This window comes from Nannobrachium achirus (genome assembly GCF_963921795.1).
Source record: "Nannobrachium achirus genome assembly, chromosome: 1".
NCBI classification, from domain to species: domain Eukaryota; kingdom Metazoa; phylum Chordata; class Actinopteri; order Myctophiformes; family Myctophidae; genus Nannobrachium; species Nannobrachium achirus.
In genome coordinates, this window is record NC_137810.1 from 88,469,030 (window position 1) to 88,496,430 (window position 27,401).

Below are 27,401 nucleotides of genomic sequence, written 5' to 3' on the forward strand. Positions count from 1 at the left end.
ACACACACACACACACACACACACACACACACACACACACACACACACACACACCTAAACGTCCTCAAGTGCTCTTGGCATGGTGCCAGACTGCACCCATCTCTCTGTGAGTCAAACCAGTCCAACAGCAACAGACCAGAGACAAACACACAGAAAGACAGGACCAAACACACAGAGACAAACACACAGAAAGACAGGACCAAACACACAGAAAGACAGGACCAAACACACAGAGACAAACACACAGAAAGACAGGACCAAACACACAGAGACAAACACACAGAAAGACAAGACCAAACACACAGAGACAAACACACAGAAAGACAGGACCAACCACACAGAAAGACAGGACCAAACACACAGAAAGACAGGACCAAACACACAGAAACAAACACACAGAAAGACAGGACCAAACACAACTCTCTCTAAAGCCTCCTATGCATGACATGGATTCTTGTATAAAAACATTTACTGCAAAAGTGGTGAAATTGATATAAAGCTGAACCCAAACTACAAATAGGCCTTGGAGGGTGATCACTGAGTGAGAAAATCCTAGTCCACTCACATCTACAGTTTATACAAATGACATCCTGTAAGATGAGGGATGTCCTTTAAGCCTTGGTTCTCTAACCTTTAGATGCCAAGGACCCCCAAATGTATGTTTGGCCGAGGACCCCCATCTGAAAATGATTTTGAACAGGGACCCCCAGAAGAGAGCATTTGTGTTAAACAATTTTCACAATTATTTTAAATATTCTAAACATTTTCGATATATATATCTATATATATATATATATATATATATATTTCTTTTCAAATATTTTCAAACACCTACAAGCTGTGAGCTTGTAGATCTGCTATTTTTGAATAGCCAACATAACAATGTATAAAGTGTTTCAATTGATTGTGATGCTATGTTAACTACTTTTCCTGGGGACCCTCCCAAGGACCCCTGGGGGTCCCCAGACCTCACTTTGAGAACCAATGGCTTAGAACATCATGTTATGCCATATACAGCGCCACAATAATTGTAACCTATTGTATAATTCACAAATAGCAGATGTACAAGCTCACAGCACATCACAAGCTTGTACATGTGCTATTTTCTAAGTATTTTGAAGAACAAAAAACATGCACAAACAAGCAAACTACATGATGGTGCACTTAGATGCCACCCCGTGGTCACATTGGGTAACTACACTTCAGTGATCACAACAATAATCAGTCAATGATGAAAGTCATGCAAACACCAACACACTGACTGAACTGAGACGGTTGGTTCTGGAGAATGAATAAATAGAAACACATGGACCTGTAAGGGTCCATTTAGAACCCACTGGAGGAACCCCGGGGGTCCCTTTGAGAAACACCGTACTGAGCTCATTTCCTATGTTCCCCAGGTTCTATGTTCCCTATTTACCCCCGCAAAAAAAGGTTCTATGTTCCCCAGGTTCTATGTTCCCCACTTACCCCCACCTACTGAATGAAAAATACACGTACCCCTGGGTACTTTGAGAACCACTGGCCTTGCGTATAGTTTATAGAGAAAAGAATGAAAACAAACGTGCCTCGATCTTGCAAGTTCAAGAGAATAATTTATTAGATCAACGTTTGGGTCATGAGACCTTCCCCTTTCTTGTGTTGTGTTAATAGGACATTATTTTGACCATGTTATGTTCCTGTGGTCTTTTAGGACACCTACAGGTTGACAAAGGTACTGCATTAAACAGGCTGATGTTAAATCCATGCTGGAACATTGGAACATTAATGTTCTTTTACATGTTTGGACAATATACAGTATTATAGTACAGTATGACGTTGTATGACATCATGTATTGATCATTGTGTTTATGGCAGAAGAATAGCACAGAGTTTACTGATGACAGTACAATATAATATCTTAGTATTCTGTAACATTGCATACTTTTGAATGACAGTAATTATGGCAGGATTGAAAAAGGTTTGAAAAAAGCTGGTAAGATGAGTTTGGTGTCTTAGTGGCGCTCAAACAGTTTCATGTCAAGGACATTTTCAATATATCTACACAGGAACCATTTAGTAAAATATTAATGGTATTGTTGATAGAGCATCAAATAATGTCCTATTATTAACGTCATAATGCATTTATTAATCACAGACTGAGACAAAGATTTAATTAAAGTTTACATCTATTAAGCGAACTACAGAGTACGATTAGTGAACTGTAGAATAATTACATTCGCTGATTGGGGAGTGGTGACCGCTGTGGTGCATCTGTAAGAATGCAAGAGAGGCTTCTTCTTCTCTTTAAGTAGTTTTATTCCAAACAAAAAGGTTCACAAAAGGGTGCTTGAACGCAGTCCCACATTTGCATATAAGGAAAATAAAGTCTCTTATGTAATGTTATCCAAAAACACAAGAATAATGTCCAAACAGGTGAAAAACTGCTCCTCACTCTCTGAATGCTGCAGACAAACTGAGCTGAACTAGCAGCAACCCCCACACTCCAGGACACACCTGGCACCTGCAATTAGCTGCCAATCCCTCTCTCTAGGCTGAAACACAAATTATCAATAATCAATAATCAATCAAGTAATTAAATAGAATGTCCTTCATCACAATTAGGATGTTTACAAAGTATTTTATTTTATGAAAATAGAAAAAGTTCATATCAATCAGGCACAGTCAGATACATATAAAAAGCCATAAGTGTTTAAAATAGTTTGTTCTTACATAAATAATTAGTTCTTGGTCTTCAGCAGCCAAGAACTCTTTGGTCCAAACAAGACACATCCACAACTACTGAACACTTCCAGGAGTGACTCCATCATTACATTTTAGTTGCTGATTCATTATCATACAAACAATGATATCAACAACAATAATATTGGCCTTGAACGTTGACACAAGAATAGAATTTTTACCAAACATTGCACTAGAAGAAAGATATGATGACTTAAATACACAAATTAATGACAATGACAATGTCCGTTAACAATAATCTTAATACATCATTTGTAGGGCAATATTACGTTTTTAATACTTTAAATATGCTTTTATAGTGCAAATAGTTTATAGTGCAAGTGAGCTTGTGACCTTGTGGACTTTTAGAAACCAATTTTGACCAAAACCAATTTTAAACAAAACCAATGTTGTTTTTCAACAGATTAATTCATACAGATGAAGGGAAAGGATTCTGAGGAATATGTAAAATAATTGTGATTATCTTATAGTGATCAGTGTCTTTAAGAGATAACCTCGCGTCACCTGGCTTTCTGGGGAAAGCCTGGTATTCGTTTACTAAAAAGGTCGGTTGATCCGGTCTAGACCGGATGATATCCTACGTTATTTTGTAGTAAAAACGGACTACATTTTGGCCGGAACTACCGAACCGGAATCAGTTTTAACCCAAAACTAAATTACTTGTGCATGCGCTAACTACTTGCGCTTGCGATGACAGGGTTAAAACTGATTCCAGTAGGCAGGCTTTGTAATACATTAATCTCAATTAATCACATTTTAATCACACAATGATATTTGACATACCTGGAAACAGTGCGATTTTTTTTTTATATATAACTATATATAACTTCGACTTTCGACTTTCTCTGGTGGGAGTTGACTTGTGTAATGAAGTCGACAGAGTCGACTTGTCGACTTTTTCGTTATGCCCTAGTGTGGACAAGACAAATCTTGGCTCTGAGAGGCTAAATCTCATAACCCTTAAGTGCTGTTCGGGTCATTTTGACCCGTTTTACATTTTCATTTGGAAAAAAAAGGTAGAAGTTAAAAATGTTTCCACCTGAAACTCACTGGCCTTAAAGATTCTTCTGAGATGAACATGTAAAAAAAATATTTTTGCACTACACCCATGCTACACCCCCCTCATATTTTTTGAACCTTAAGTGCTGTTCGGGTCATTTTGACCCGGAAGCACAGAAATACACAGTATTATGCCAAAACACAGACACACAGTCACCCCCACTTCTAACACCCCCCTTCCGAAGCCCCATTCCGAACCCTCCCCCCCTTCCTATAAGCATTGAGCAATATTGCCCAGTATTAAATGAAGTAGTTTTTTTACATGGATTTCAGCTAAATCAGTAAAAACGCCTAGCTCTTTCAGTGTTTAATGTGATATAGCAAAGCAGAAATGCAAACATTTACCAAATATATCATATGAATTGTTTGGTATTGAGTCAAAGTCAATGTATCATGATGATTTGTTAAGTTAAAATGTATATTAGTGTTGTTTTTTTTAAACCAAATATCCACCGGGTCAAAATGACCCGAACAGAACGAAGGTGTAGTGAATCTGAACAGAACTTAAGGGTTAATGGTGGTCCGTGGCTCAAATGCAGAACAATGAATGGACCTTGTGTGAGGGGCAGATAGCGATGCCTTGCCTGATGTGATGTGTGTGCGGGGGGTGTTTAATAAAACGTGAGAATGACACAACTGTCCTTTTTTATGATCCCATTCATTTTATTACATTTTTTAGAGGTGTTTCTGCAGGCTTTGTATAACATAGTTGCTCAACGTATGTACATCAGTACAGGTGGCTTAAAATTCTCTGAAACAAGAGTTTCAAGGTAGTAGTCGGGGACCCACATGGCCAAAAGCTCAAAGAAAAGAGGGGTACCTGTGATTTTCTGCCGTACTTTTTATTTCTGTTTTATCTATTAGTTTGGTCATTAAGGTCCACAGAATGAGAGGCCTGCTCTGCCGGAAAGTTCGCGAAAGAAAGTTAGAGGCATTTTTGTGTAACAAACAAAGCCTTCATTTTTTGACCCTGTGATATGAACTAGGTTTTCTTTCTTAAAGTGCTCATTAAGTTGTGTAAAATGTCAATAAATCATTCCCTGATACACAGAACACATGTGTGAACAACACCAACACCAACAACACCTTTCCAAATGATTTATAGCCATTTTATGTACAAAAATGTACCCGTTTCTTGCATTTTTCCCAATAATTTTATCTTTACTTCAATTGTAATCAACTTTGCCATGGCTTATGACATCAGGCAATGTTTCATCCTTTTCAGCAATCTTTATAGTTATTCCACACAAAATATTATTAAAATCAACCCTAAATTAAAGGAACTGTGGTGATTTTATAACCCTTATGCTCCGAATTCATATAGCCTTTTTCTGGCAGAAAACAAAACCTTTACCCCCTCAAAAAACAAAACAAACATGTAACACAACAAATTCAAGTATTGTTTTATCATAAACAGCTGTTATCTTATATAGTATTTGAATTGATAAAACAGGAAATTAAACATTTAGCTGAATAAAATCTAATATCACGAAAATGAAAATAACTAACGATTAACTCATTCACTGTCACTGTCCTCAAGTATGAGTTCAACTTGTGAACATTTGTTGTATGAGTTCAACTCGTGAACATTTGTTGGGGTCCCCAGTGCAGAGACATGCAATTACACACTTGGCCCCGGCTCTTGCACATGAGCATCCTCTGGTACACTTGCTCTTCTTATTTGGTGCGTTTATATTCTGCAGGTTTGGCATCCTTCAGCATCATGGTTGCCACTAGCTTACCACTGACAAGCTCTCTCCCAAAGTTGGTTGCAACAGGGTAAGTTGGCTGAGACGTGTGCTCGTTTACATACAGCCAACTGATGCAGGGCTCTGTAAAGGTGTAATTGGAAGGCATCTTCAGTAGGTGGAAGACAACGCATGTCTCCTTTGATGTTGCCAAACCTCAAAGGAGGTTCACTATTACATTTTCCTTAGTATGAATAAACTCTCGAACCTCTTCTCCAACCTGCGCCACTTCAGTCACTGGGGGGGTTGGTGGCCGATCCCCGCGCTCAGCCTGGGCGCACACCGTCTCCACCAGCCTCTGTTCGCCCTTGATTTGTGGGATGAACACCCAGATGGAGGGGTGGCGCCTGCCTACACGGGCATTCCATCTGTGATGGAAACCTGAAATCATCATAGATTTATTACAACTATAGGATACATGCAGGACACATGGCACATGGCCCGCATTAACGTTTCATTCACATGTTGCTTAGAGATATTGAAGCAAATACAACAGATTTGGAACGAAAAAATATTATTAATAATAATAGTAGTAGTAGTAGAGATGCAACGTTCGCGAACGAATCTTTTGAACGGCTCTTTGAAGTGAACGATGGGATCCGGTTTGCGGAGTAGGGAGCCGTTCATTTGGCTGAATTGGCTCGCGGCGCAGTGCGGCGCCGCCGGCGCCGCGATGCGCGGTGCGGCGCGGCAATGTGCAGCTATCTAGGAAGCAAATTAAGACACTACAGTTTGATTTGATCATACCTTAGACAATTATTAAGCGATTTCTATAATTAAAACGTCTCCATATTGCTTGGGAAGTCCACTTCCATGACAAATATTATATCCCTGTAAATATTTAAATGTTTGCTATTTTAAAATAGCCGATGTACAAGCTCACATTGTGCCAGGCCTAGCCAGTTGGTAAATCCTGGTTATATACGCCGCTAGGGAGGAGCGAGTTCATTGTTGCCTGCTTGGTTTTTTTAAGGTGTTGCATGAATAACATTAGTCAAGGTAGCTTAATTTACACACACGTTTTATAAAAAGGGTAAATACAAAATTGTGATCTCAAATGTCAGCAGAGGAATGTGGTGCCAGACCGTGCCACCTTGTGGATTCATGTTTCAACGAAAATATTTTAAATATGCAATGAGCCAAAAGAGCCAAATGAGTCTTTTGAACGGCTCTTTGAAGTGAGCCAGAGCCATGGCTCTGGCTCACTTCAAAGAGCCATAAATTGCATCTCTAAGTAGTAGTAGTAGTAGTAGTAAAGTAAATACATGCAAGTTCTTACCCTCCACTGCATTGTTGCTGCGGTTTGTCATTACGACAGTGATGAACACACCAGACTGCTGGTGGGAACAGGGCATGTTCCCCCACATAGGTGTCCTGTGTCCTCCATGTAGGTGATGAAGTCACCTATAGGTGTCCTCCATGTAGGTGATGAAGTCACCTATAGGTGTCCTCCATGTAGGTGATGAAGTCACCTATAGGTGTCCTCCATGTAGGTGATGAAGTCACCTAAAGGTGTCCTCCATGTAGGTGATGAAGTCACCTAAAGGTGTCCTCCATCTAGGCGATGAAGTCACCTAAAGGTGTCCTCCATGTAGGTGATGAAGTCACCTATAGGTGTCCTCCATGTAGGTGATGAAGTCACCTATAGGTGTCCTCCATGTAGGTGATGAAGTCACCTATATGTGTCCTCCATGTAGGTGATGAAGTCACTTATAGGTGTCCTCCATGTAGGTGATGAAGTCACCTATAGGTGTCCTCCATGTAGGTGATGAAGTCACCTATAGGTGTCCTCCATGTAGGTGATGAAGTCACCTATAGGTGTCCTCCATGTAGGTGATGAAGTCACCTAAAGGTGTCCTCCATGTAGGTGATGAAGTCACCTATAGGTGTCCTCCATGTAGGTGATGAAGTCACCTATAGGTGTCCTCCATCTAGGTGATGAAGTCACCTAAAGGTGTCCTCCATGTAGGTGATGAAGTCACCTATAGGTGTCCTCCATGTAGGTGATGAAGTCACCTATCGCGGGGTACCGGCGGAGCTGGCGGCGGGTCTCTCTGCTGGCGCAAAAGGTCCGGAAATTCTGCTTCAGGATGGGCAGAGGCAGGTAGCCAGGTAGCCAGTGGCCATGGCCTTCCAGAACCATCCTCACAGGTGCCTGTCCTGCCTGTATGGACCTGTATAGAGGAAAAGTTGAGTGAAGTAAAAGTTACTTATACTACTTAAACTTATACTACTACTTACTTGTTACTTAAAGCTTATTTTATTTGTATTTATTTTTTATTTTACTGTATAGTAAAGTCTATGATAGAGTCTATGGCATGTTCTGTGTGTCAAATGTTATGCTACTATCATAAAGTGCACGATTTGTGCACGAAACCCTCGGACCATTACTTATTTCCCATCAATACAAAGTTATTCTGAGAGATCACCTTTATCTTTTTGTAGGTGACGCCTCCATTGGCGGGCATGGAGTATAATTGCATGTCGCCGCCACAGCTCTTTGTCACACCTGATGGCGTGGGCAACCATTCGGAGGCTCAGTGCCTGAGCATGTTCCAACTGGGAGTTTGGGAAAAGTAGTTAGAGATGTATCGATACCATTTTTGGCTATTGGGCCATCGCAGATTTGTCTTGGGAAACCAATGTGTGCCAAATGTTATGCTACTATCATAAAGTGCACGATTTGTGCACGAAACCCTCAGACTATATCTTATTTCCCATAACTACAGTATACGCATTACGTTGGTATGTGACATCTCCATTGGCCTCCGTGGTGATCATCTCGAGGTTGCCGCCACAGCCCCGCTGATCGCTGGGCTTCAACTCCGTCACACCTGATGGCGTGGGAAACCATTCTGAGGAGCAGCGCCCGAGCATGTTCCAACTGGACTGGCCAAACTGTCAAATATGAATTAAGCAAGAGGCAAACATTGTGAAAATGGCAGATCTACATGCTTACAACGCCTCGCAACAATATTTATCTGCGGAAACCGAGTCACATTAAATGTAATACCTACAATTCCTGTCAGGGTGAGGTCCCCAGTTCAAATATGTTTATTTTGGGGGTCACGGCCTAAAAAGGTTTGAGAACCCCTGGTATAGAGCATTAACAATTTCATCCACCAGGGGCATTGACAACTCATTCTTATGACTCCCTATCTCACCAAGCTTTATAAACTATATGTTTTTTAAACAGAAAACAATTAAACAATAAAAATAAGCAAATATTCGACTTTGGGGAACAACGTCGAATAGTGACTTTGATATTCGAATATTCGAATATTTGGTGAATGCCCTAAATTATACCATTTTCAGAGTGTACCAATGGGTCCAGTGCAGGTTCCCACTAGCCTGACAGCCTGAATTGACATTTCGTTTCACTCCATTATTCAGTCTGAACTTGCTCTCGTCCAAGGCAATTTCTGGGATGGGCGTTGCCAAAGAGGCAGTCTTCTGCGATTGGTTCACCGTCTGACCATCACAACAGTAGCAAAGCAGATGACGTAGTGTTGTTATGTGGCTGGCTAGTGGCTAGCATGTTGCTTGCTAGTGCTACTTGGCTTGCTAACTAATGAAACAGGCAGAATAGGAGCACTACGAACTAGGAATCAAACACAACATAACATGCCTGCTACTGGTGTTTCATAGCAAGATCGATACGATCGCATATAAGCCTACTGCGACGGGCGATGCGATGAGCGGTACGGTCCGGCGGCGGCGCTTGTTTACTTGGAAACGCACATGAGTTCAGGGAAAACCCCACCCACGCTGCTCACAAGACGCTGATTTACGACGCTGATTCGCCGTACGGATTTTCGAACGAGGAAAGCCTCTTCAATGAGAGCTCTTCTAGACCCCTGAATCGCCAAAACAAAATTGTAAAGGGGTGTGGCTAGCGATTAAGGATCTGGAACTAGGCTAGGGTTCCCACACATTTTCAATGAATTTCCAAAACCTTTCCAGAATATTTAACCCAATTTTCAGGATTATATAACAATCATTCAGCGCAATAACAAGTCTCTTACTCCTGTGTGCAATGCCCAGAGGGAGGTAAGGTAGCAAACATAAAGCATATAATCTTGCAGATCTGCAAGCACTTTGTGAGCTTGTAGATCTGTTTTTTTTGTCACATTAGTCTGCAATCATGCAGCCCGTTGTGAAAAACAACTAATATGACATATTTTCATGTTATGTTATATGTGATTTATAAAATGCTTTATCAACAAAAGGAATAACTAAAAATAATGCATAGCCACATTCTCCAGGACACTTGATCAATTCACCTTTTCCAGTACTAGGAATTTCATGACCGTACTAGGAATTATGGGGTCCTTGAGTTTGAGAACCACTGATATGATCAAGGAACCAGTAAGACTCCCTAATCACATAGGGCAATAAAATTGTTTTTCCAAAATCTTCCTGATCCATGTTGATGACATGAGTGTAGACATGCTGTGTAGTGATTTTCGTGATTTTAGGGCAAAATCTGTAGGAGCAGTGTCCAAAAATGTGTTTTTAAAAATCGGCCTGAAGGTGGCGCTATATGGGACAGATTCATGTTGATGGGATGAGTGTAGACATACTGTGTAGCGATTTGCGTGATTTTAGGGCAAAAACTGTAGGAGCAGTGTCCAAAAATGTGTTTTAAAAATCGGCCTGAAGGTGGCGCTAGAAGAGGGCCATGTGAGAAATGAGGGGTGGGGTCTCTGTGTTGCCTTGGTGGACGAATAGGTACCGGGCCCGGCTCTCCCGGACGCTCCTAGCCCGAGTTACGGCATTTTATGTGAGCTGCAGTGGAGGGGGTCCTCCACTGGGGGCGCCACCACTTTTGCATCCGTTCTGGAGCACCAGGAGTGGGTGGTCCCCAGGAATTCCCCGTGAGCAGCCCCGTTGGGGTGGTCATTTGGTCATTTTTGCACATTTGGTCATTTTTTACACCTGGGGGTCCCCCAGGGACCTGGGGGTCCCTGAAGCTCCGGGGGTCCTTGGAGGTTATAGTTTGGCAGGTAAGGAGTGTGTGTGCAATAATAATGTCACATGCACGCTGCTCTGAAATGTGTTCACTTGGACCGCGCAGAGGTGCCAAAAGTCGGGGGGACGAAGATTTACAATTTACTTTACAAACATACTTTTTCCACCGCTGGTGTGAAGGACAGTGGTTCTTAAAGAGGGGTCCGGGGACCCCCAGGGGTCCTTGATGGAGTTCCTGGGGGTCCCATAGGCGGACTTTTCCATTTGCCCTAGTGGGGGCAGTCTTGAGCAACATGTCAATTGTCAACCCCTCAGCACAACATTATTTGGAAGCACACCACAGCTCTCAGCCCAACGATGACTGCACGTCTTAATCATAGTATTCATATGATATTGGCGAACACAACACAAGGCATAGAAAAGAAAGATCTCACAACAACATATGGCTGCTCATCCAGACCATGATGTTTACTGTAACAAATAAAACAAATCCAATTTACTGTGCCAGACTCTGCCACCATTATTCCATAATAATACAGCGATCCAACACAGTTATAGACCACTATCTGGCAGGCACACAGCCTACATACACATACAGTATTATTAACATGAGCACACAACTGTCTGAAGCACAGCCTATATATCAGTACTCACTGAGTGAACCAAATTATGCACAGAGCGCAGCCGTGCACGCACGCACGCACACGCACACACACACACACACACACACACACACACACACACACACACACACACACACACACACACACACACACACACACAGTACAGTAAACAGTATACAGCAGGCTGTAAGTCATATTGAATCAGTCTCACCTAGTGTAGAAGTAAACGCCTGTTCTTGCGTCCTGCATATACATCCACAATCTTCTCAGGCGACAACTTTGCTGTTTAGTCATCCTCAATGTTCAGAATAGCAAGTGTTGTTGAGCGGCGCAGCCAACATGGAATCCTCCTCATGGCAGAGAAACTCCTCTCTGTGGTAGCAGATCCAATTGGCAGAGTCAGTGCCAACTGTAGCATCTTGAACAGATTGGGATAGCTGTCCTTTTTAACTGTCTTTTTAAGATGGTCAAGGTCAAGTGAAACTGTTGTGCTTGACGAGGCAGCCGAGGCTTTCACCAGATCCATCTCTGCTCCAAGCAGGACAGGATGGATTTTCAGTGGCTGTGCATATCTTTCTAGGAGAGGTTCCACTCCGTTCTTGTCACATTTAAACACTGCTGCACATGCCTGTGCAAGTTCTATTGACTCCCCCGTGAACAGGGGTGTCACACCAAATTCTGGGCCCCGGGTACAATGATTCACTGTGGGGCCCCTGTGATTTAACTATTGAAAAATAGCAGATATACAAGCTCACAGCGCGGCACCGAGTGCCGCGCTGCGAGCTTGTAGATCTGCTATTTTTGAAAAATCATGAAAATCTTTGAATATTTCAAATCCTTCTAAGGTTTTTTGAAAAATCTATGTTTCGATGTCAGTGGAGCTCAAACCTTTTCATGTGAAGGACCCCCAAAATGATATGTATTTGGCCACGGACCCCCATCTCAAAATATTTAGTTCTCGGTGCCGCGCTGTGAGCTTGTACATCTGCTATTTTTCAATAGCTAAAGTATAAAATAATTAAGGCCCCTCCACCACCTTGGGCCCTAGTAACTCAGTCCCACTTTCCTACCCCTTGTGACGCCCCTGCCCGTGAACCGCCTGTCAAGTTCGGCGATCAGAGAATCCAATACGGGCAGATAAAGGTGTTGGCGAAATGTGTCACTCTCTGTCACACTCTGACTCACTTCTGTGACTGTCTCACTTTCATCATCCATTTGGCGTTGGCCCAAAGTAGACGTTATCAGGAAACCCGACAGGGAGGAGGGGGGTGGAGTCACTGGAGTGGTCTGCAGTTGGGCCAGGGGCAGGGGCTGCTGCTGCTTCAGCATCCTCCTCAGTTACAGTCACCGCCGCCACGTCTTTCACCTTGTCCTCGCTGAACCTTTTCTCTGATTCCCACACCGTGCTCCATGTGTCAGTGTTTGCCTGCCTCAGAGATTTGAAGTGAGCTTTTAGATTTTCTGCAGCCTGGCAGAGCGTGGAGTTGCTGGACTGCAGGGCCTTGTGTGTAACGTGGATCACACGCAGTATATCCTCAGATAAAACCAGACATGCAATGAATGACATTCTTGTCATGTGTTCATTTAGGCCAGTGGCATCAACAGCCCATCTCCCTCCCTCATCACTAATGTCTTTTAGGCACCCAGTGATAGCAGAGTAGTGGGTTTTAACTGCATGCACGGCCCTCCACTTACATGCCCATCTCGTCTCACTGGGCTGTACCATTTCCTTTTTTTCCATGTGCAGTGATTTCTGGACTTCAATACATTTATGGTGATTTGACGGTTGTGCAAATACAGAGAACAGTTTATCAATAACGATCAGGAATGTTTTCACGCTGCGATTGACAGTGCAACACTCTACAAGCACCAGATTTAGTTTGTGTGCCAAGCAGTGAATATAAGCTGCGTAGGGATAGGTCTCTTTGATGCGCTGCTGTACTCCTGACAGGTGCCCCGACATTACAGAGGCACCATCGTAACTCTGTGCAACAATTGGGATGTTTTTGAGACCACTCATCTCCAGTCCTGTGTTTATAGCGTCCACGATCCCAGCCGCATCACGAGATGCTGAACAGTCAAGGAAACACAGAAAACGCTCCTTGATTTCAAGCTGCTCTGTATATCTTAAACAAATCGACAACTGTTCCATTTTGGAGGACCTGGCCTCGTCTGCCATAATAGAAAAAATCACACCCGTGTGAACTGAGCGGTGGTCGTGGAGGCTGCGCAACAGCAAAACAAATATATACCTGTATATATATATATATATATATATATATATAATAAAAAATATTAAAACAATATTAAACAAAATATTAATAATAAAATGCATGTCACTCAGGCCGCCACTGGTATCCATCCATTGTGTGTGTGTGTGTGTGTGTGTGTGTGTGTGTGTGTGTGTGTGTGTGTGTGTGTGTGTGTGTGTGTGTCTCTGGTCTGGTCTGGCCTGAACAACAGCGCCCCCTGTGTGGTCAAAAAAGGTACTGTAGGCTACAGACAGACAGACACGCAGACACGCAGACAGACATACCCACACACACGGCCTCGTATAGGAGCGTTGTGACCACCGCTCAAAAAAAGAAAAAAAAAAACAGTATCCTGCACAGTTTTTGCAATGTCTGCATAAACCAAATTAGCACATATTTCAATTATTTCATTCTGGACTTTAAATAATTTGACTGCATGCTTTCAAAATCAGAATCATATTTAGAATACCAGCTGCAAAACTCACGAAAATTGCCCTGTGAGTCTGACTCTTTCCCCTCCCTGTGTCCACGGAAAGGCAATCCAAGTTTAGACAACAGACAACAGACATCAACCACTTTGCACAAATAAGATCTGTTCTTCTCAACAGTAGCTTTATGACTATCCGATAGTTTAGCTGCAATAGAGCCTGTAGATGTGCTCTTTTTAAAGTTGTCCCATTTAATGATGCAGTTCTTATGGCCTTCAGATATTGCGTGTTTGTCCAGTTTAGAGCCCAGCTTACTCCAGTCACTCACTCCATCCTTACAAAATGAATCCTTGACGCTGCTGTCCTTCTGGAACTGCCGGCAGGGAAAACAAAAGACGACGTCCTTTGCAATAGAATATTCCATCCATGGGTGCTTATTGCAATAAATGGTGGCGCAAGCACTGTTGCGACCCGGGCTGCTCCTGCTACTAGCCTCTTTTATAATCACTGTGCACAATGTAATGTATGTATTTCTACTGTTTTGTTACTGATGTTTTGTGTGTGGCTGTAGCAGGGGTGAAAGCCCAAGACAAATTTCCCTTGTGGACAAATAAAGTATACCTTGACCTTGACCTTGAAAAAGATCTTCTGCTTTTTCCAATAATTTTTTTGGGGAATTCAGATAGAACAGGTTGCTTGTGTTTTTCCCCAAGATCATCCACCGAAGGCCCCACGGCCTCATCCACTCTAACTGATGGCCCCAGGCTGGGTGGTGGTTCTGGGGCCTCATCCACTCTAACTGATGGCCCCGGGCTGGGTGGTGGTTCTGGGGCTGCTGCTAGCGGCTGCGGGCCTGGCGGCTCTGCTGGGGCCGCTGGTATCTCGGCAGAATCTGCTGCTATGGTCGGGACCGGCTGCTGTTGGCTGCCGTCGTCAGGCGGCTGCGGCTCCTGTGTTGGCGTTTTACGCTTCAGAAATGGACGGATATCCATGTTTGCTGCTGAATTTGTTTGAGCTATCAGTCACGCTACAGGTACACACCACAGATATAAAAAGCTAGATACCTCGTCCACCCACTGCAGTTGATTGGAGCGACCCGTCTCGCCTTGGTGGGCTCAAAAGAGGAAGTGTCGAGGGCAGGCTGCCACTCAAAAACACTACTGGCCAATCACAACGGGTCTTTTCCGGGACTTTTCCATTCAAACCTGCCCACCGACCTTACGCACACAGAAGCCTGTCAATCAAAAATGCCCACCAAGGCGAGACGGGTACCAGAGAGCCGGAAGAGGCGTCTACCTTTTTATGTCTGTGGGTTCAGGTAGGAAGAGGGAAGACTCACTTACTTCCGTCTTCCATTCCATCGCACGTGAATGCCAAAAGAAAATCATGTCACATGACATGACTAGGCCTACTCTTAAATTAAATTATTACAAAACAACTAAACATAATAGAATTCATATGTATTTCCCACAATTGTTTTATTTGTATTGATAGTTAAAAAGTGCACGCAAAAAATATATATTTTATTGAACATGTTTTGTCTAAAGTGCACAAGTCTGCCCGCCTGTCCCCCTGGCCATTTGGAGTGCTCTCCTTTTTTCATTGGTTGAACAAATGTATTTAATTTAAGGTATTTGTTTTGTAGAAAGCAATATATTTTTTTCTAAATTAAGAGATGCTTATAAAATTTGGTATTTTTCCTTCTTTGATGTGATGCTATACACTATTAATATAAAGACTAATTTAGCTGTGGACCTCCTTGAACCCCCTCAAGGACCCCTGGGGGTCCTCGGAACCCCACTTTGAGAACCACTGGCCTTTAAATAAAGACAAAAAGTAGTAGGATGAAAGATTAGACCTGCACACTGCCTCTTGCTAGTTCAAGACAATCATGTATTAGAGCAACATTACAATTTACTGCAATCCCTAACTTTTTGTCTCCACCAGCCGAAAGGCATGGGGAGAGACTCAGTTTTCGACCCTGTCCGTCCGTCCGTGTGTGAGTGTCTGTGTGTCTGTGCGTCCGTCCATCAGGTTTGACCAGCTAATCTCTGGCGCCGTTGGCCTGGTCACTGCCAAACGGTGCACACACACTCCCTGGATACCAATTCAGAACCTCTGCCCCACGTTTTTAATTCACATGGGCCTGTTCTAGCGCCACCATGAAGCAGACTTTTGCAAAACTAACTTTTGCCAGTACTCCTGCAGATTTTGTCCAAAAATCACACAAATCGGTAGACAGTATCTCTACAGGCAGCTTGTGATTACAGAGACATTCTGCATGCACATTCCCACTAGCTCAAGGAACAACCACTCTTTTCACATTGGCCTGTTATAGTACCACCAGCAGGTCGACTTTTGCCAAACACATTTTTGGATCAAAATGCCTCAAATCATGCATGCAATCATGTCACATTGCCGTTAAAGGCCAAAGAAAACATGACACCCTTTTCACATTTAGCGGCGCGGCGGACGCGCCACCAGGACCAACCTGACCTGGTGGAGACCTGTGCTCGGAAGAGCACTGCTTCTAGTTTTTTTCTTTTGTGAATAGGACATTATTTTGACCACTCTGGAGTATAGAGTATGTTATGTTATGTTCCTGTGGTCAGGTAGGACACCTACAGGTTGAAGAGGGGTACTGCAGTAACTAAAAACAGAAGGTAATAAATCCATGCTGGAACATGAACGTTAATCTGATTGTATTGAATGTTTCCATTTCCCACAAAAGAATATTAAAAACTAAATGTATTAGTAGGACAGTATGAGTTACCAGAAAAAAGGATGTTTTTGATGACTTTATCCTGGTTAAAATGGAGTTTGAAGTTACAATGGGTGTGTATGGGAACAGGCCCAGACAGCATAATGCATTTCATATTAATCACACAGCTGATTAGACTTAATGAGCTTGACCTGAGGATTTAAAGTATACCACTATTAAGGAAACTGCAAAGATTTGGTTGTATTCAACATTTATTTTTTATAAAAGTAGAAAAAAGGTCCACAGTAAATTGGAATTGTCTGATGGATATAAACATATTTGGTAAAATAATTTGTGACTCTCCCTCTGGCAGAGTCACCTTCCTTTGTTGCAAAGAACAAAAACAAATCACGCAACAAATGCTTCACACAAAATTAAAATAATGCATAAGTAAAAGCAAAAACATAGCTATAATAATAATAAAAAACAGTAATAGACACTAGGACAGTGGTCTATTACTGTTCATGAAACCAAAACCAACCTATTCATGAAACCAAAACACACTGATGATTGTGCCGTCAAACAATGAAACTATATGGAATCTATGGGTTGTGGGGGTCCCTGCTTCATCTCTCTCTCAACTAAGGGGTCCTTGGCCTGAAAACGTTGAAGACCCCTGCCTTACAGGGTATTGTTTGGACAAGAAATTGATTTGCCAGTGGATGTTATGCTAAACATAAGCAACAACGTCACATGCAATATAAACATGGAATGCATTTTTAAAGGTGAGTGCAGTGACCACTTATCCATTGCATCATATGGGCGGTGGGGTTCATTTGGTGCAGACCTGCGCCTGCATTGTTAAGACATCTATAGAGACACACGGGAACCTACAAATTCACACCCACAATTGAGACAGTGACACCACTTGGGGTAAGGGAGAACGGTGCACTGCAAGCCAGCCCATAGAAGTCAAATTGCAATTCAACTGTAGTTAGCCTACTTTTAAAATAATCCTACATGAACTGAAGACAATATTGAAGTAAAAATATGTTTCCAAATGTATGGACTGTCTTAGTCAACATACCTTCTTGTTTTCTAAATAGATGAAGTGTTTAACATTTAATTTGATACTTGAATGTGTTAGCCATACAGAGCAGAGGGGAGACAGTAGACAGAGAACATGTCTAGAGCACCGCAGTGTGACATTACATTGCTTTGATAATGTAAACATATGTTTTCTCATGCCAATAAAGTTCTTTGAATTGAAATTGAACATTGATTCTATAGAGACACACGGACGCCTACACATTCCAGCCCACGATTGAGACACTGCCACCACTTTGGGTAAGGGAGAACTGTGTACTGCAGCTGCATCCTTATGAGACAGCCCCCCTACCCCCCATTTAGTTTGAGTCATATTTTTGTCATCTGATTTTATTTTAGTTTTAGTCGACTAAAATGTTATTTGGCGGCCATGATGGCATGCCTGATTTTATACTTGGTTGTGTGCTGAAAATAGCAGATCTACAAGCTCACAACCTGTCACGCTGCGTCACGTTGTGAGCTTGTAGATCGTCTATTTTCAGAGAGCAACACCTGAGCGCAACCAAACATAAAATGACTTGTCTTTTAGTTCTACTGGATCTCTTCTCCACTAATAGTCCCTCCCTGACATTTTACGAAATTGACAATTCTATATTTAGTCTTAGTTTTAGTCATCATAGCTCAGTGTTTGTTTAGCTTTTATTTAGTCAGTGAAAAAAGGAAGTCGACAGAAATTTTTCATCATATTTTTAGTCTGTGAAATCAACACAACTTTAAGTACATTTTGATGCCAATACTTTTGCACTTTTACTTGGAATTCTGGACTTTTACTTTTATCAGAGTATTTCTATGTTGCAGTATTGACTGTACTGTAGACATATAAAATATAAATATATACATAAACTATGTTGCTGTCTGCTGGAAACCTTGGATGTCCAAAATGCTTCCTGTGTTCAAACACACATCCATAACAACCATATTGGTTGATGTCAACTCATCAGAGACATTATCTGTCCTCACAAAGACACACTGAGGAGAGACCCCATAGCCTAAACCCAGGGTAGAGTGGTTCAGTGAATGTGGACTGGAAGGTGTAAATGTGTGTCAGTGAGTCCAAGGACACGTCATAGAAGGACAGAGTCCCAGCAGCATGGTCAACATACACTGCTACTCTGTTGGAGCCAGAGGGATCAACAGGGAGGGAAGTGGTCCTACTATTGTGAGAGACCCAGTAAAGGCTTCCCCGACAGTGCAGACTCCAGGACAGATCATTGTCCCCAAGTCTATGAGGACCCTTTCCTCTCCTGCTGATTCCTCTGTAAGCCACTCCTATATAAACCTGTCCACTCGTCTCTACCTCCCAGTAACAGCGTCCAGTCAGACCCTCTGTACACAGAACCTGATCACACTCATCATCAAATCTGTCCTGATGATCAGGGTATGACTGAAGCTCCCCCCCCCTTGTCCGAGTCACCTTCCTCTTGCTCTCAGACAGACAGAGTGTTCTGCTCGCTGTGTTTGGATCCAGTGTGAGACGATGGAAGTCTGATGAGAGAACAAGACAGGAAACATTACAAATATTTAATATTTAAAAAGTATTAAAATATTCACACAGAGAGAGAGAGAGAGAGAGAGAGAGAGAGAGAGAGAGAGAGAGAGAGAGAGAGAGATTGGTTTACAGTAACTGAGTACACAATAAGTTAATGTTGTGTAGTTAAAGTACTAATACCTGAGTATTTGTATTACTGGATACTTGTGACTTACACTACATTTCAAAGACACATATTGTACTTTTAACTCCACTACATTTGTAGGAAGAGAAAACATTTATTTATTATGAATTATTATGCCCTATGTAGTTTTTTTCAGTAAAAATAGCTTGTAGATCGGGTATTTTTATTATGATTGATAGGCTATTAGTGTTGATTTTGTCAACTAAAACTATGACGAAAAATGTTTGTCAACTTTTGTCACTGTGTGAAACTAAATAAAAACTAAACACATTTAAGATAATATGACTGAATTTACTGACAATTTTGTAAAAATAAATAAAAGTAGACTAAAATGTTAGGGAGGGACTAGTGGAGACGAGATCCAGTAGAACTAAAAGACAAGTCATTTTATGTTTGATTCTGCTCGGGTGTTGCGCTCTGAAAATAGCAGATCTACCAGTAAAGCAGGTTGCACAGTGCTGCGTTTTTCAGGCCGAATATCGGGGTGAATTTCGGAGCGCGTGAATAAAAAAATCAACCTCACGTTATGTCAGTCACGTTTGCACACTGACGCCCGTTTCGCGCACCACTCGGTCCCTTGCTCTCTCTATCTCTCTCTCTCTCCTTGCCCTGAAAAACGCATTTTGCAACGAAAAACGCAGCAGTGTGCAACAAGCTTAAGACTCCCTAATGGGGAGATAAGCGACTGTCAGGTCACATGTATACACCAGGGGCCGTGGAGTGGAGCAGTAGTTTGTAGATCGGCTACCTTAGACTATTTTCCCATATTTCTTTCCCAGCGGCGTGGGGGTCTGCGGGGTCCGCGAGGGTCCGCCGGGGTGCCCGAGTTACGGCCTTTTTATTGGGCTGCAGTGTCTGCTGCTAGGTGGCGGGGGTCTGCCGGTAGGTGGCGGGGGTCCGCCGGTAGGTGGGGGGGGTCCACAGGTAGGTGGTGGGGGTCTACAGGTAGGTGGCGGGGGTCCGCCGGTAGGTGGGGGGGGTCTACAGGTAGGTGGCGGGGGTCTACAGGTAGGTGGTGGGGGTCTACAGGTAGGTGGCGGGGGTCTGCCGGTAGGTGGCGGGGGTCCACAGGTAGGTGGCGGGGGTCCACAGGTAGGTGGCGGGGGTCTACAGGTAGGTGGCGGGGGTCTACAGGTAGGTGGTGGGGGTCCGCCGGTAGGTGGAGGGGGTCCACAGGTAGGTGGAGGGGGTCTACAGGTAGGTGGTGGGGGTCTACAGGTAGGTGGCGGGGGTCTACAGGTAGGTGGCGGGGGTCTACAGGTAGGTGGTGGGGGTCTACTGGTAGGTGGCGGCGGACGGCCCCGACTTAACGGCCAGAACAAGTGGAATACGTCCTAACAACAGGGCTCGGGCTGAATTTTTAAGCTCAAACACACACTCTCACACACACACACACACACACACACACACACACACACACACACACACACACCACCTAAGCTTGGAACAGCAGCATTTTGGTTTACACAGCAGTCTTTGACAGTGGGAATGTGGGATTAACCAACGCTACAATCTTTGACAAGGAGGCTATAGCACTGCAGCCGACATGAATGACACAAGTCACTGCCATGAATACTTTGGGATATTAATTTAAACCATATCCGTGCGCGTTCATTTGGTTACAAGCAATAATTCCCCATGGCCATGATCTCACAGGCTCGCCACATTAATGACAGATATCCTGGAAACTAAAGGTCATCTGAATGCAGTGGTTGCAGAATGAATGAGGCTCTAAGCATTGATGGATGAAGGCTGGCTGGTGTTGAGTGATCTCCAGGTGGCATAAATAAATCCACGGCGCCCACGGGGAAGATGGTGCGCTGTGGGCACAGGTGGAGCGTCGGGTTTCATCATTAACTCCAGCATGTACAGTAGCTACTGTATACATTGAGAGACCCCACGGTTATGTTTGGGCACGTTTGAGTGCTTAAACTATAGCAATCATGTACCGGTATTCCGCACTGGCTGGCCATCTCACCGGTGGGCCGTGGACCCTCAAATAAATCATCCACAGTGTGCACTGGGCTGGGCACAGCCAGGTTTGGACCTTCAGGTTTTATCCTTAATAAAGGATTCACGTCACTATAAATTGGAGGCTCACAGTTCCCGAAAATGCTCTCGCATGCGTTCGTATCTATGCTTGTTCTGAGACAGATCTGCCAATAGACTGTTAGTGTTAAAGCACTTAATGTAGATTGCTTCCATATCGCTAGATTTTGATTGCTTGTCATTGTAACTTGGAAATAAAATCAGCGTACATGTCCATGATGTAGCTGGTTATATATTTTTATAAAATGTTATATTTTCACAGGATTATTTATTAGTGTGTTAGATATGCATTTCCGAGTGGATACATGTGTCCATTCTCTGTCAGATAGTAAGACAATGCTGCCCTGCATGTCTACAATGGAATAAGAGGTGTAAGATGAATCCTACACCACCTCTGAACTTGATGTGAGATTTGATCCCGCCCTACACCAACGTCAAAGTCACATTGAAATGATAAATGCAGAGACTTGCCTAAATGTCGGTGTACGCCAACATTTTGATCTGCACCACGTTGATAAATGAGGGCCAGTGTGTTTGGGGGACATTAAGCAGAATGTGTGGCAGAAAGAGGGTTGAACATTACAGAAGGTGTGTCAGGTAGAGGGAGTGTTTTGTTAACAAGCATCAGCTGGTGTGAAGGACCAGGCCAAGAGCAGAGAAACCTCCTGCATTCACTGGAAGCTCTACTGAAGAGCTTTCAGGACAGCATCCAGGGAGGGAGGGGCCAACAGAGGATAACACACTGTATACAAATACAGACAGACAGACAGACAGACAGACAGACAGACAGACAGACAGACAGACAGACAGACAGACAGACAGATACTCACATCTTGAGAGGAGTTGAGGATTAGGATTAGAATTCCAGAATTCTCCTCCATGTTTCACTCTGTAGGAAGTAGAACAACAATGCATCAATGTCTGACTGTCTAACACAACGTCTCCACTACCTGACACTACAGTGTTTCTGCTACTAGTGAAATGATGGGAATTTGCTAAAATTGTGGGAACTTGCAAAAGAAAAATATGTGTTTTGATTAAAAAAAGGTGATTGAAAAGGTGACTCACCCTTTTCTTACTAGGCTACTGTAGTATAACTTTATGAACGTGGCAAAGCTCAGTTTACAAGGAGTGCAATGAATGTTGCATCAAGTAGTATTCATTTAAATTGTCATTATTTGAATTTTAACGGAGCAGATAATATAGAGATTACGTTGTATTGAGCAAGGGAAGAGATTATATCTTCTGCCCTGCACAGAGTCGGTGCGCGCACACACACACACACACACACACACACACACACACGAGCACACACGCACGCATGTACGCACGCACGCACGCAAACACACACAGGAGCACTGTTTTTTTTCTCAGCAGTTTTGCTTCTGTGTGAACGTGAACAACGGGTGAGGTGATGACTTTATAAACTTTATGTGTAAAAATGCAGGGTTAATGAAATCATGCAAGCCCAGCTTATTTTGTGTATTTTGCCTGGATATTTTACTGCAACAGATTATACACATAAACATGAATCTTCAGCAGGTGTATGACTGTATAAATGGGGTGGGAGGAGGGGATTGTTGGGGCAGACTAGCACAATAGACGTTATGCCATTGGAACATGGAACAAGGGAATCACTGCACTAACCAACATGGACACAGTCCAAGTCTACTCACTGCAGAGACTCCAGTCCAGAGAAGTTCTTCAGTCCAGAAACCGGCAACACGTTGAAGTTCAAGTCTAATTCTCTCAAATGAGAAGGATTAGATCTGAGAGCTGAGGCCAGAACTTCACAGCTTCTCTCTGACAACCAGCAGTGCATCAGTCTAAATGAGAAATAAAACACACAATGTTTGATTGTCTGCTATAAAATACATTATTCTGAGAACCTGCTTACAACCACCTATTAAAGGACCTGGTCTGGATGGACTGTCTGTGTTTTAGAGTAGAAAACCAGACGGAGTAACATGAACTAAATAATCTTTACTTAATCTCCCAACAGACAGGAAACAGCAACAGGTTGAAAACAGATGATCCAGCAAAGTGACTGAAAACAGAGTTTCTAAGTTCCAATACTTGATTCTGATTGGCTGGTTTCTGATTAAACCAGTGTCTAAATGACACAATAATCCACACCTTGAATCAGTTTATATCAAACCCAGGTGCGTTATTTCTTTCCACAGTGTTGTGAAGCTGAACTAGAGAAGGGAGCGCTTGATTTTCTCTCAAATCCTGCCGTGTGGGGCTTCTAAGCACCGCCCACAGACATAGGACGGTACTGAGTGCCTCTGGGCGGGGCTTGTAAAAACACCAAGCGGCCCCCCTATACCCCATTCTTATTGCAACAGGTGTTTCTGCAGCCTGGCCGGGAACTATCTTGTAGCTGGGAAGTGGGAACTACTTTCTTGTAGTTGGGAACTACTTTCTTGTAGCTGGGAACTACTTTCTTGTAGCTGGGAACTACTTTCTTGTAGCTGGGAACTACTTTCTTGCAGACCTTGTAGTGAATTATTAGTGAAATAGAACAGTTTAATTGGTACATGTCTATGATTTTTCATGTTGCCATATTGCAACCGTTTTAGAAAAGCAAGAAGCCACGCGAGGCATGTGGTTACCTGTATTTTATAACGGCTGAGAGGGTTGGAGACACTCGGCTTCGCTTCGTGTCTCACCACGCCTTTCAGACGTTATAAAATACTGGGTAACCACATGCCTCTTGTGGCTTATTGCTTCATTATACACATAAGACCTAACAGGTCAAAGGTCAATTGATGGACAGTTTAAGACAAGTGAAGCTGATAACTGCTGATGTCACAGACACAGGAAGGACATCTGCTGGAGAAAGAGACGATACAGACCAGTGGTGGAATGGAACTAAGTACATTTACTCAACTTCTGTACTTAAGTACAAGTTTACTTTACTTTATTTACTTTACTTGATTATGTCAACTGTGTATATTTTATACTTCTACTGCACTATATCTATAGAGGCAAATACTGTAATTTTTACACATTAATTATTTGAAAACTTTATTAACCATTTACTTCAGATCTGATTTAGATTATTGCAATATACATATACCAGCTATTTTATCACCTATTATACACTTTTTTTTCCCGACAAATTTTGAAAACATAAAAAGGGGGCATTCTGCATAATGAGTATTTGTTAATAAAGTGTATTTATTACTTTTACTAGTAACAGAGCTGCATTGTGATATTGCTACTTGGATTATTTTTTACACTGATACAGACAGACAGTCTTTGAGTGGTTTGAGTGAATTTAGTGAACATATACAATACATACTGTAGTTACTGTACCTCCTCATTATCCCAGTCAATGTGTGTTTCTATGATATCAACATTATTCATGCCACAATATTCATATTATAATCACATGATAAATCACTGATGGAAATAATGATTGTAAATTAATCTCACCGTAGAGTCTCCAGTCTGCAATGAGGACTTTTCAGTGCAGCACAGAGTAGATCCAGGTCCAGTTGGTTGTAACTTAAGTCCAGGTGTCTCAGATGGGATGGATTAGAACTGAGAGCTGAAGACACAACTTCCATGTGTTCCTTCTGGAGGTCACGACCAAAGCCAACAAGTCTGTAATTAGAGGTGGTCAATCAGACACACACACACAGACACACACACACACACACACACACACACACACACACACACACACACACACGTCAAGTCCATTTATTTATAAAGCACATTTAAAAACAACCAGGTTGACTAAAGTGCTGTACATCATGAGAACGCAGTGAAAACAAATACAATACAAAGCAAAAACAATAGAAACATTTGTAAACATTTAAAACCTTGTAAGAACAGCTATAAAAAACAAAACATTTAAGATAAAACAATGACAGATAAAAGTCACAGGGAGGGAGGGGTCTAGGGCTCAAATGCTAGGGTGAAGAGGTGTGTTTTAAGTTGGATGGAAGGCTGTTCCAGAGAGCTGGGCCAGCCACAGAAAAAGCTCTGTCACCCTTTTGCCTTAGATTGGCCGTTGTAACTTTGAGGGGTGTGTGTGTGTGTGGGTGTGTGGGTGTGTGTGTGCGTGCGTGCGTGCGTGTGTGCGTGCGTGCGTGTGTGTGCGCGTATCACTGTTGATCTAACTATCATGTTTAGTTATAGTGTAGTGGTGTGAAGGTACAGTACATTGTTTCTGTTCTAAGTTTTCTATTCACATGACTACTAACCGAGCCTTTCTGCTGTTCCTCACAGCTGGGATGAGTCTGCGTCGGCCCTCCTTTGATGTGTTGTATTTGTCCAGGTCCAACTCCTCCAGAACATCCTCTGACATCTGCAGCATGGTGGCCAGAGCTGAACACTGGGCTGGAGACAGTTCTGTCTTTGATCTGTCCCCTGACTTCAGGTACTGTTGGATCTCCTGATGCACTGAGTGGTCGTTCATCTCCATCAAACAGTGGAAGATGTTGATACATCTGTCAGGAGAGGCATGGGGATCATTCATCTTCTGCAGGTTGTTGATGGCTCTCTGGATGCTCTCTGGACTGTACTGTGTCTGAACCAGTAGACCTCCTAACAGACTCTGGTTGGACGGCAGTGAGAGACCATGAAGGAAGCGGAGAAACAGGTCCAGGTGACCATTCTTACTCTTTATGGCTTTACGGTTGGCTGAGTCCAGGAAGTCCTCCAAGGAGTCACAGGGGTAATCATGTCCAAATCCGTCACGTCCCAGGAATGTCTTCAGTACCTCCATGTTCTTCTGTGTGAAACAGTGGAACAGGTAGACTGCAGCCAGAAACTCCTGGATGATCAGATGAACAAAGCAGTAGACTGCTCTCTGGAAGAGCACGCCCTCTCTTTTGAAGATCTCTGTGCACACTCCTGAGTACAGCGAGGCGTCTTTCACATCCAGACCACACTCTTCCAGGTCTTCTTGGTAGAACATGATGCTGCCTTTCTCCAGATGTTCAAACGCCAGCCTGCCCAGCTTCAGAAGAACTTCCCTGTCAGTCTCCATCATCTTCTGTTGATTCTCTCTCTCTTTTTTGTTTCTTTTCTTGTTTCTTTTTCCCCCCCGACGAGGCTCATCATACTTCAGCTCCTTCCTCTTTGTCTGGACCAACAGGAAGTGGCAGCACATGGCAGTCAGGGTCGTGGGCAGCTGTCCTGTCTCGTCTGTCTTCACCATGTCCTCCAGAACGGTAGCGCTGATCCAACAGAAGACTGGGATGTGACACATGATGTGGAGGCTCTTTGACGTCTTCATGTGTGAGATGATTCTGCTGGCCAGCTCCTCATCATTGAATCTCTTCCTGAAGTACTCCTCCTTCTGGGGATCGGTGAACCCTCGTACTTCTGTCACCAGGTCAACATATGCTGGAGGGATCTGATTGGCTGCTGCAGGTCTGGTGGTTATCCAGATGAGAGCCAATGGGAGCAGATTCCCCTCGATGAGGTTTGTCAACAGCCCGTCCACTGATGATGTCACTGTGACATCAGAGATGATGTCATTGTTGAAGTTGAAGGACAACCTGCTTTCATCCAAACCATCAAAGATGAAGCCAACCTTCCAGACAGCGAGCTGCTCTGCTGTGACATTCTCCAAAGTTGGATGGAAAACATGGATCAGTGAGAGAAGACTGTGCTGCTCATCTCTGACCAAGTTCAGCTCCCGGAATGAGAAGGGAACCAGGAGAATGACATCTTGATTTTCCAAACCCTTTGCCCAGTCCAGAGCGACCTTACGCACAGAGAAGGTTTTTCCAATGCCAGCGACTCCCTTGGTCAGAACTCTTCTGATTGGTGTCTCTCTGCCAAGGAGGAGGGGCTTAAAGATGTCACAGCAGTTGATTGGTTGGTCATGGAGGGTGTTCTTCTTGGAGAGCGTCTCAAGCTGGTAGACCTCATGTTGGTTATTAACCCCTTCACTCTCTCCCACTGTGATGTAGAGCGCTGTGAAGATGCTGCTGAGGGAGGGCACTTCAGTGACGTCTGTCACACGATCCAGACTGTTCAAAGTGATCTTATAAACCTTTAAATCCTCCTGCACACTGACACCTG

At 43.2% G+C, this 27,401-nt stretch overlaps 3 protein-coding genes across 3 annotated transcripts in view; all 3 read right to left on the reverse strand.

The window, feature by feature from the left end:
- LOC308303906 (protein NLRC3-like) overlaps positions 1-8,426 on the reverse strand; it is a gene marked incomplete at both ends in the record, with an annotated part of 32,614 nt that extends 24,188 nt beyond the window's left edge. Inside the window, 3 exons of the mRNA XM_080748425.1 lie at positions 5,770-5,917; positions 7,580-7,723; positions 8,284-8,426. Coding sequence (XP_080604551.1) covers positions 5,770-5,917; positions 7,580-7,723; positions 8,284-8,426 — 435 coding nt within the window. The remainder of the gene's footprint in view (positions 1-5,769; positions 5,918-7,579; positions 7,724-8,283) is intronic.
- LOC308290425 (protein NLRC3-like) overlaps positions 1-27,401 on the reverse strand; it is a gene marked incomplete at both ends in the record, with an annotated part of 183,440 nt that overhangs the window by 27,022 nt on the left and 129,017 nt on the right. The gene's annotated exons all lie outside the window — the stretch shown is intronic.
- The window catches only part of LOC308303993 (NACHT, LRR and PYD domains-containing protein 3-like), a gene marked incomplete at both ends in the record, with an annotated part of 35,620 nt that continues 20,569 nt past the window's right edge, over positions 12,351-27,401 (reverse strand). The window contains 6 exons of the mRNA XM_080748541.1: positions 12,351-12,644; positions 13,110-13,213; positions 17,372-17,394; positions 23,039-23,179; positions 24,795-24,965; positions 25,571-27,234. Of these exons, the coding sequence (XP_080604667.1) occupies positions 12,351-12,644; positions 13,110-13,213; positions 17,372-17,394; positions 23,039-23,179; positions 24,795-24,965; positions 25,571-27,234 (2,397 nt within the window). The remainder of the gene's footprint in view (positions 12,645-13,109; positions 13,214-17,371; positions 17,395-23,038; positions 23,180-24,794; positions 24,966-25,570; positions 27,235-27,401) is intronic.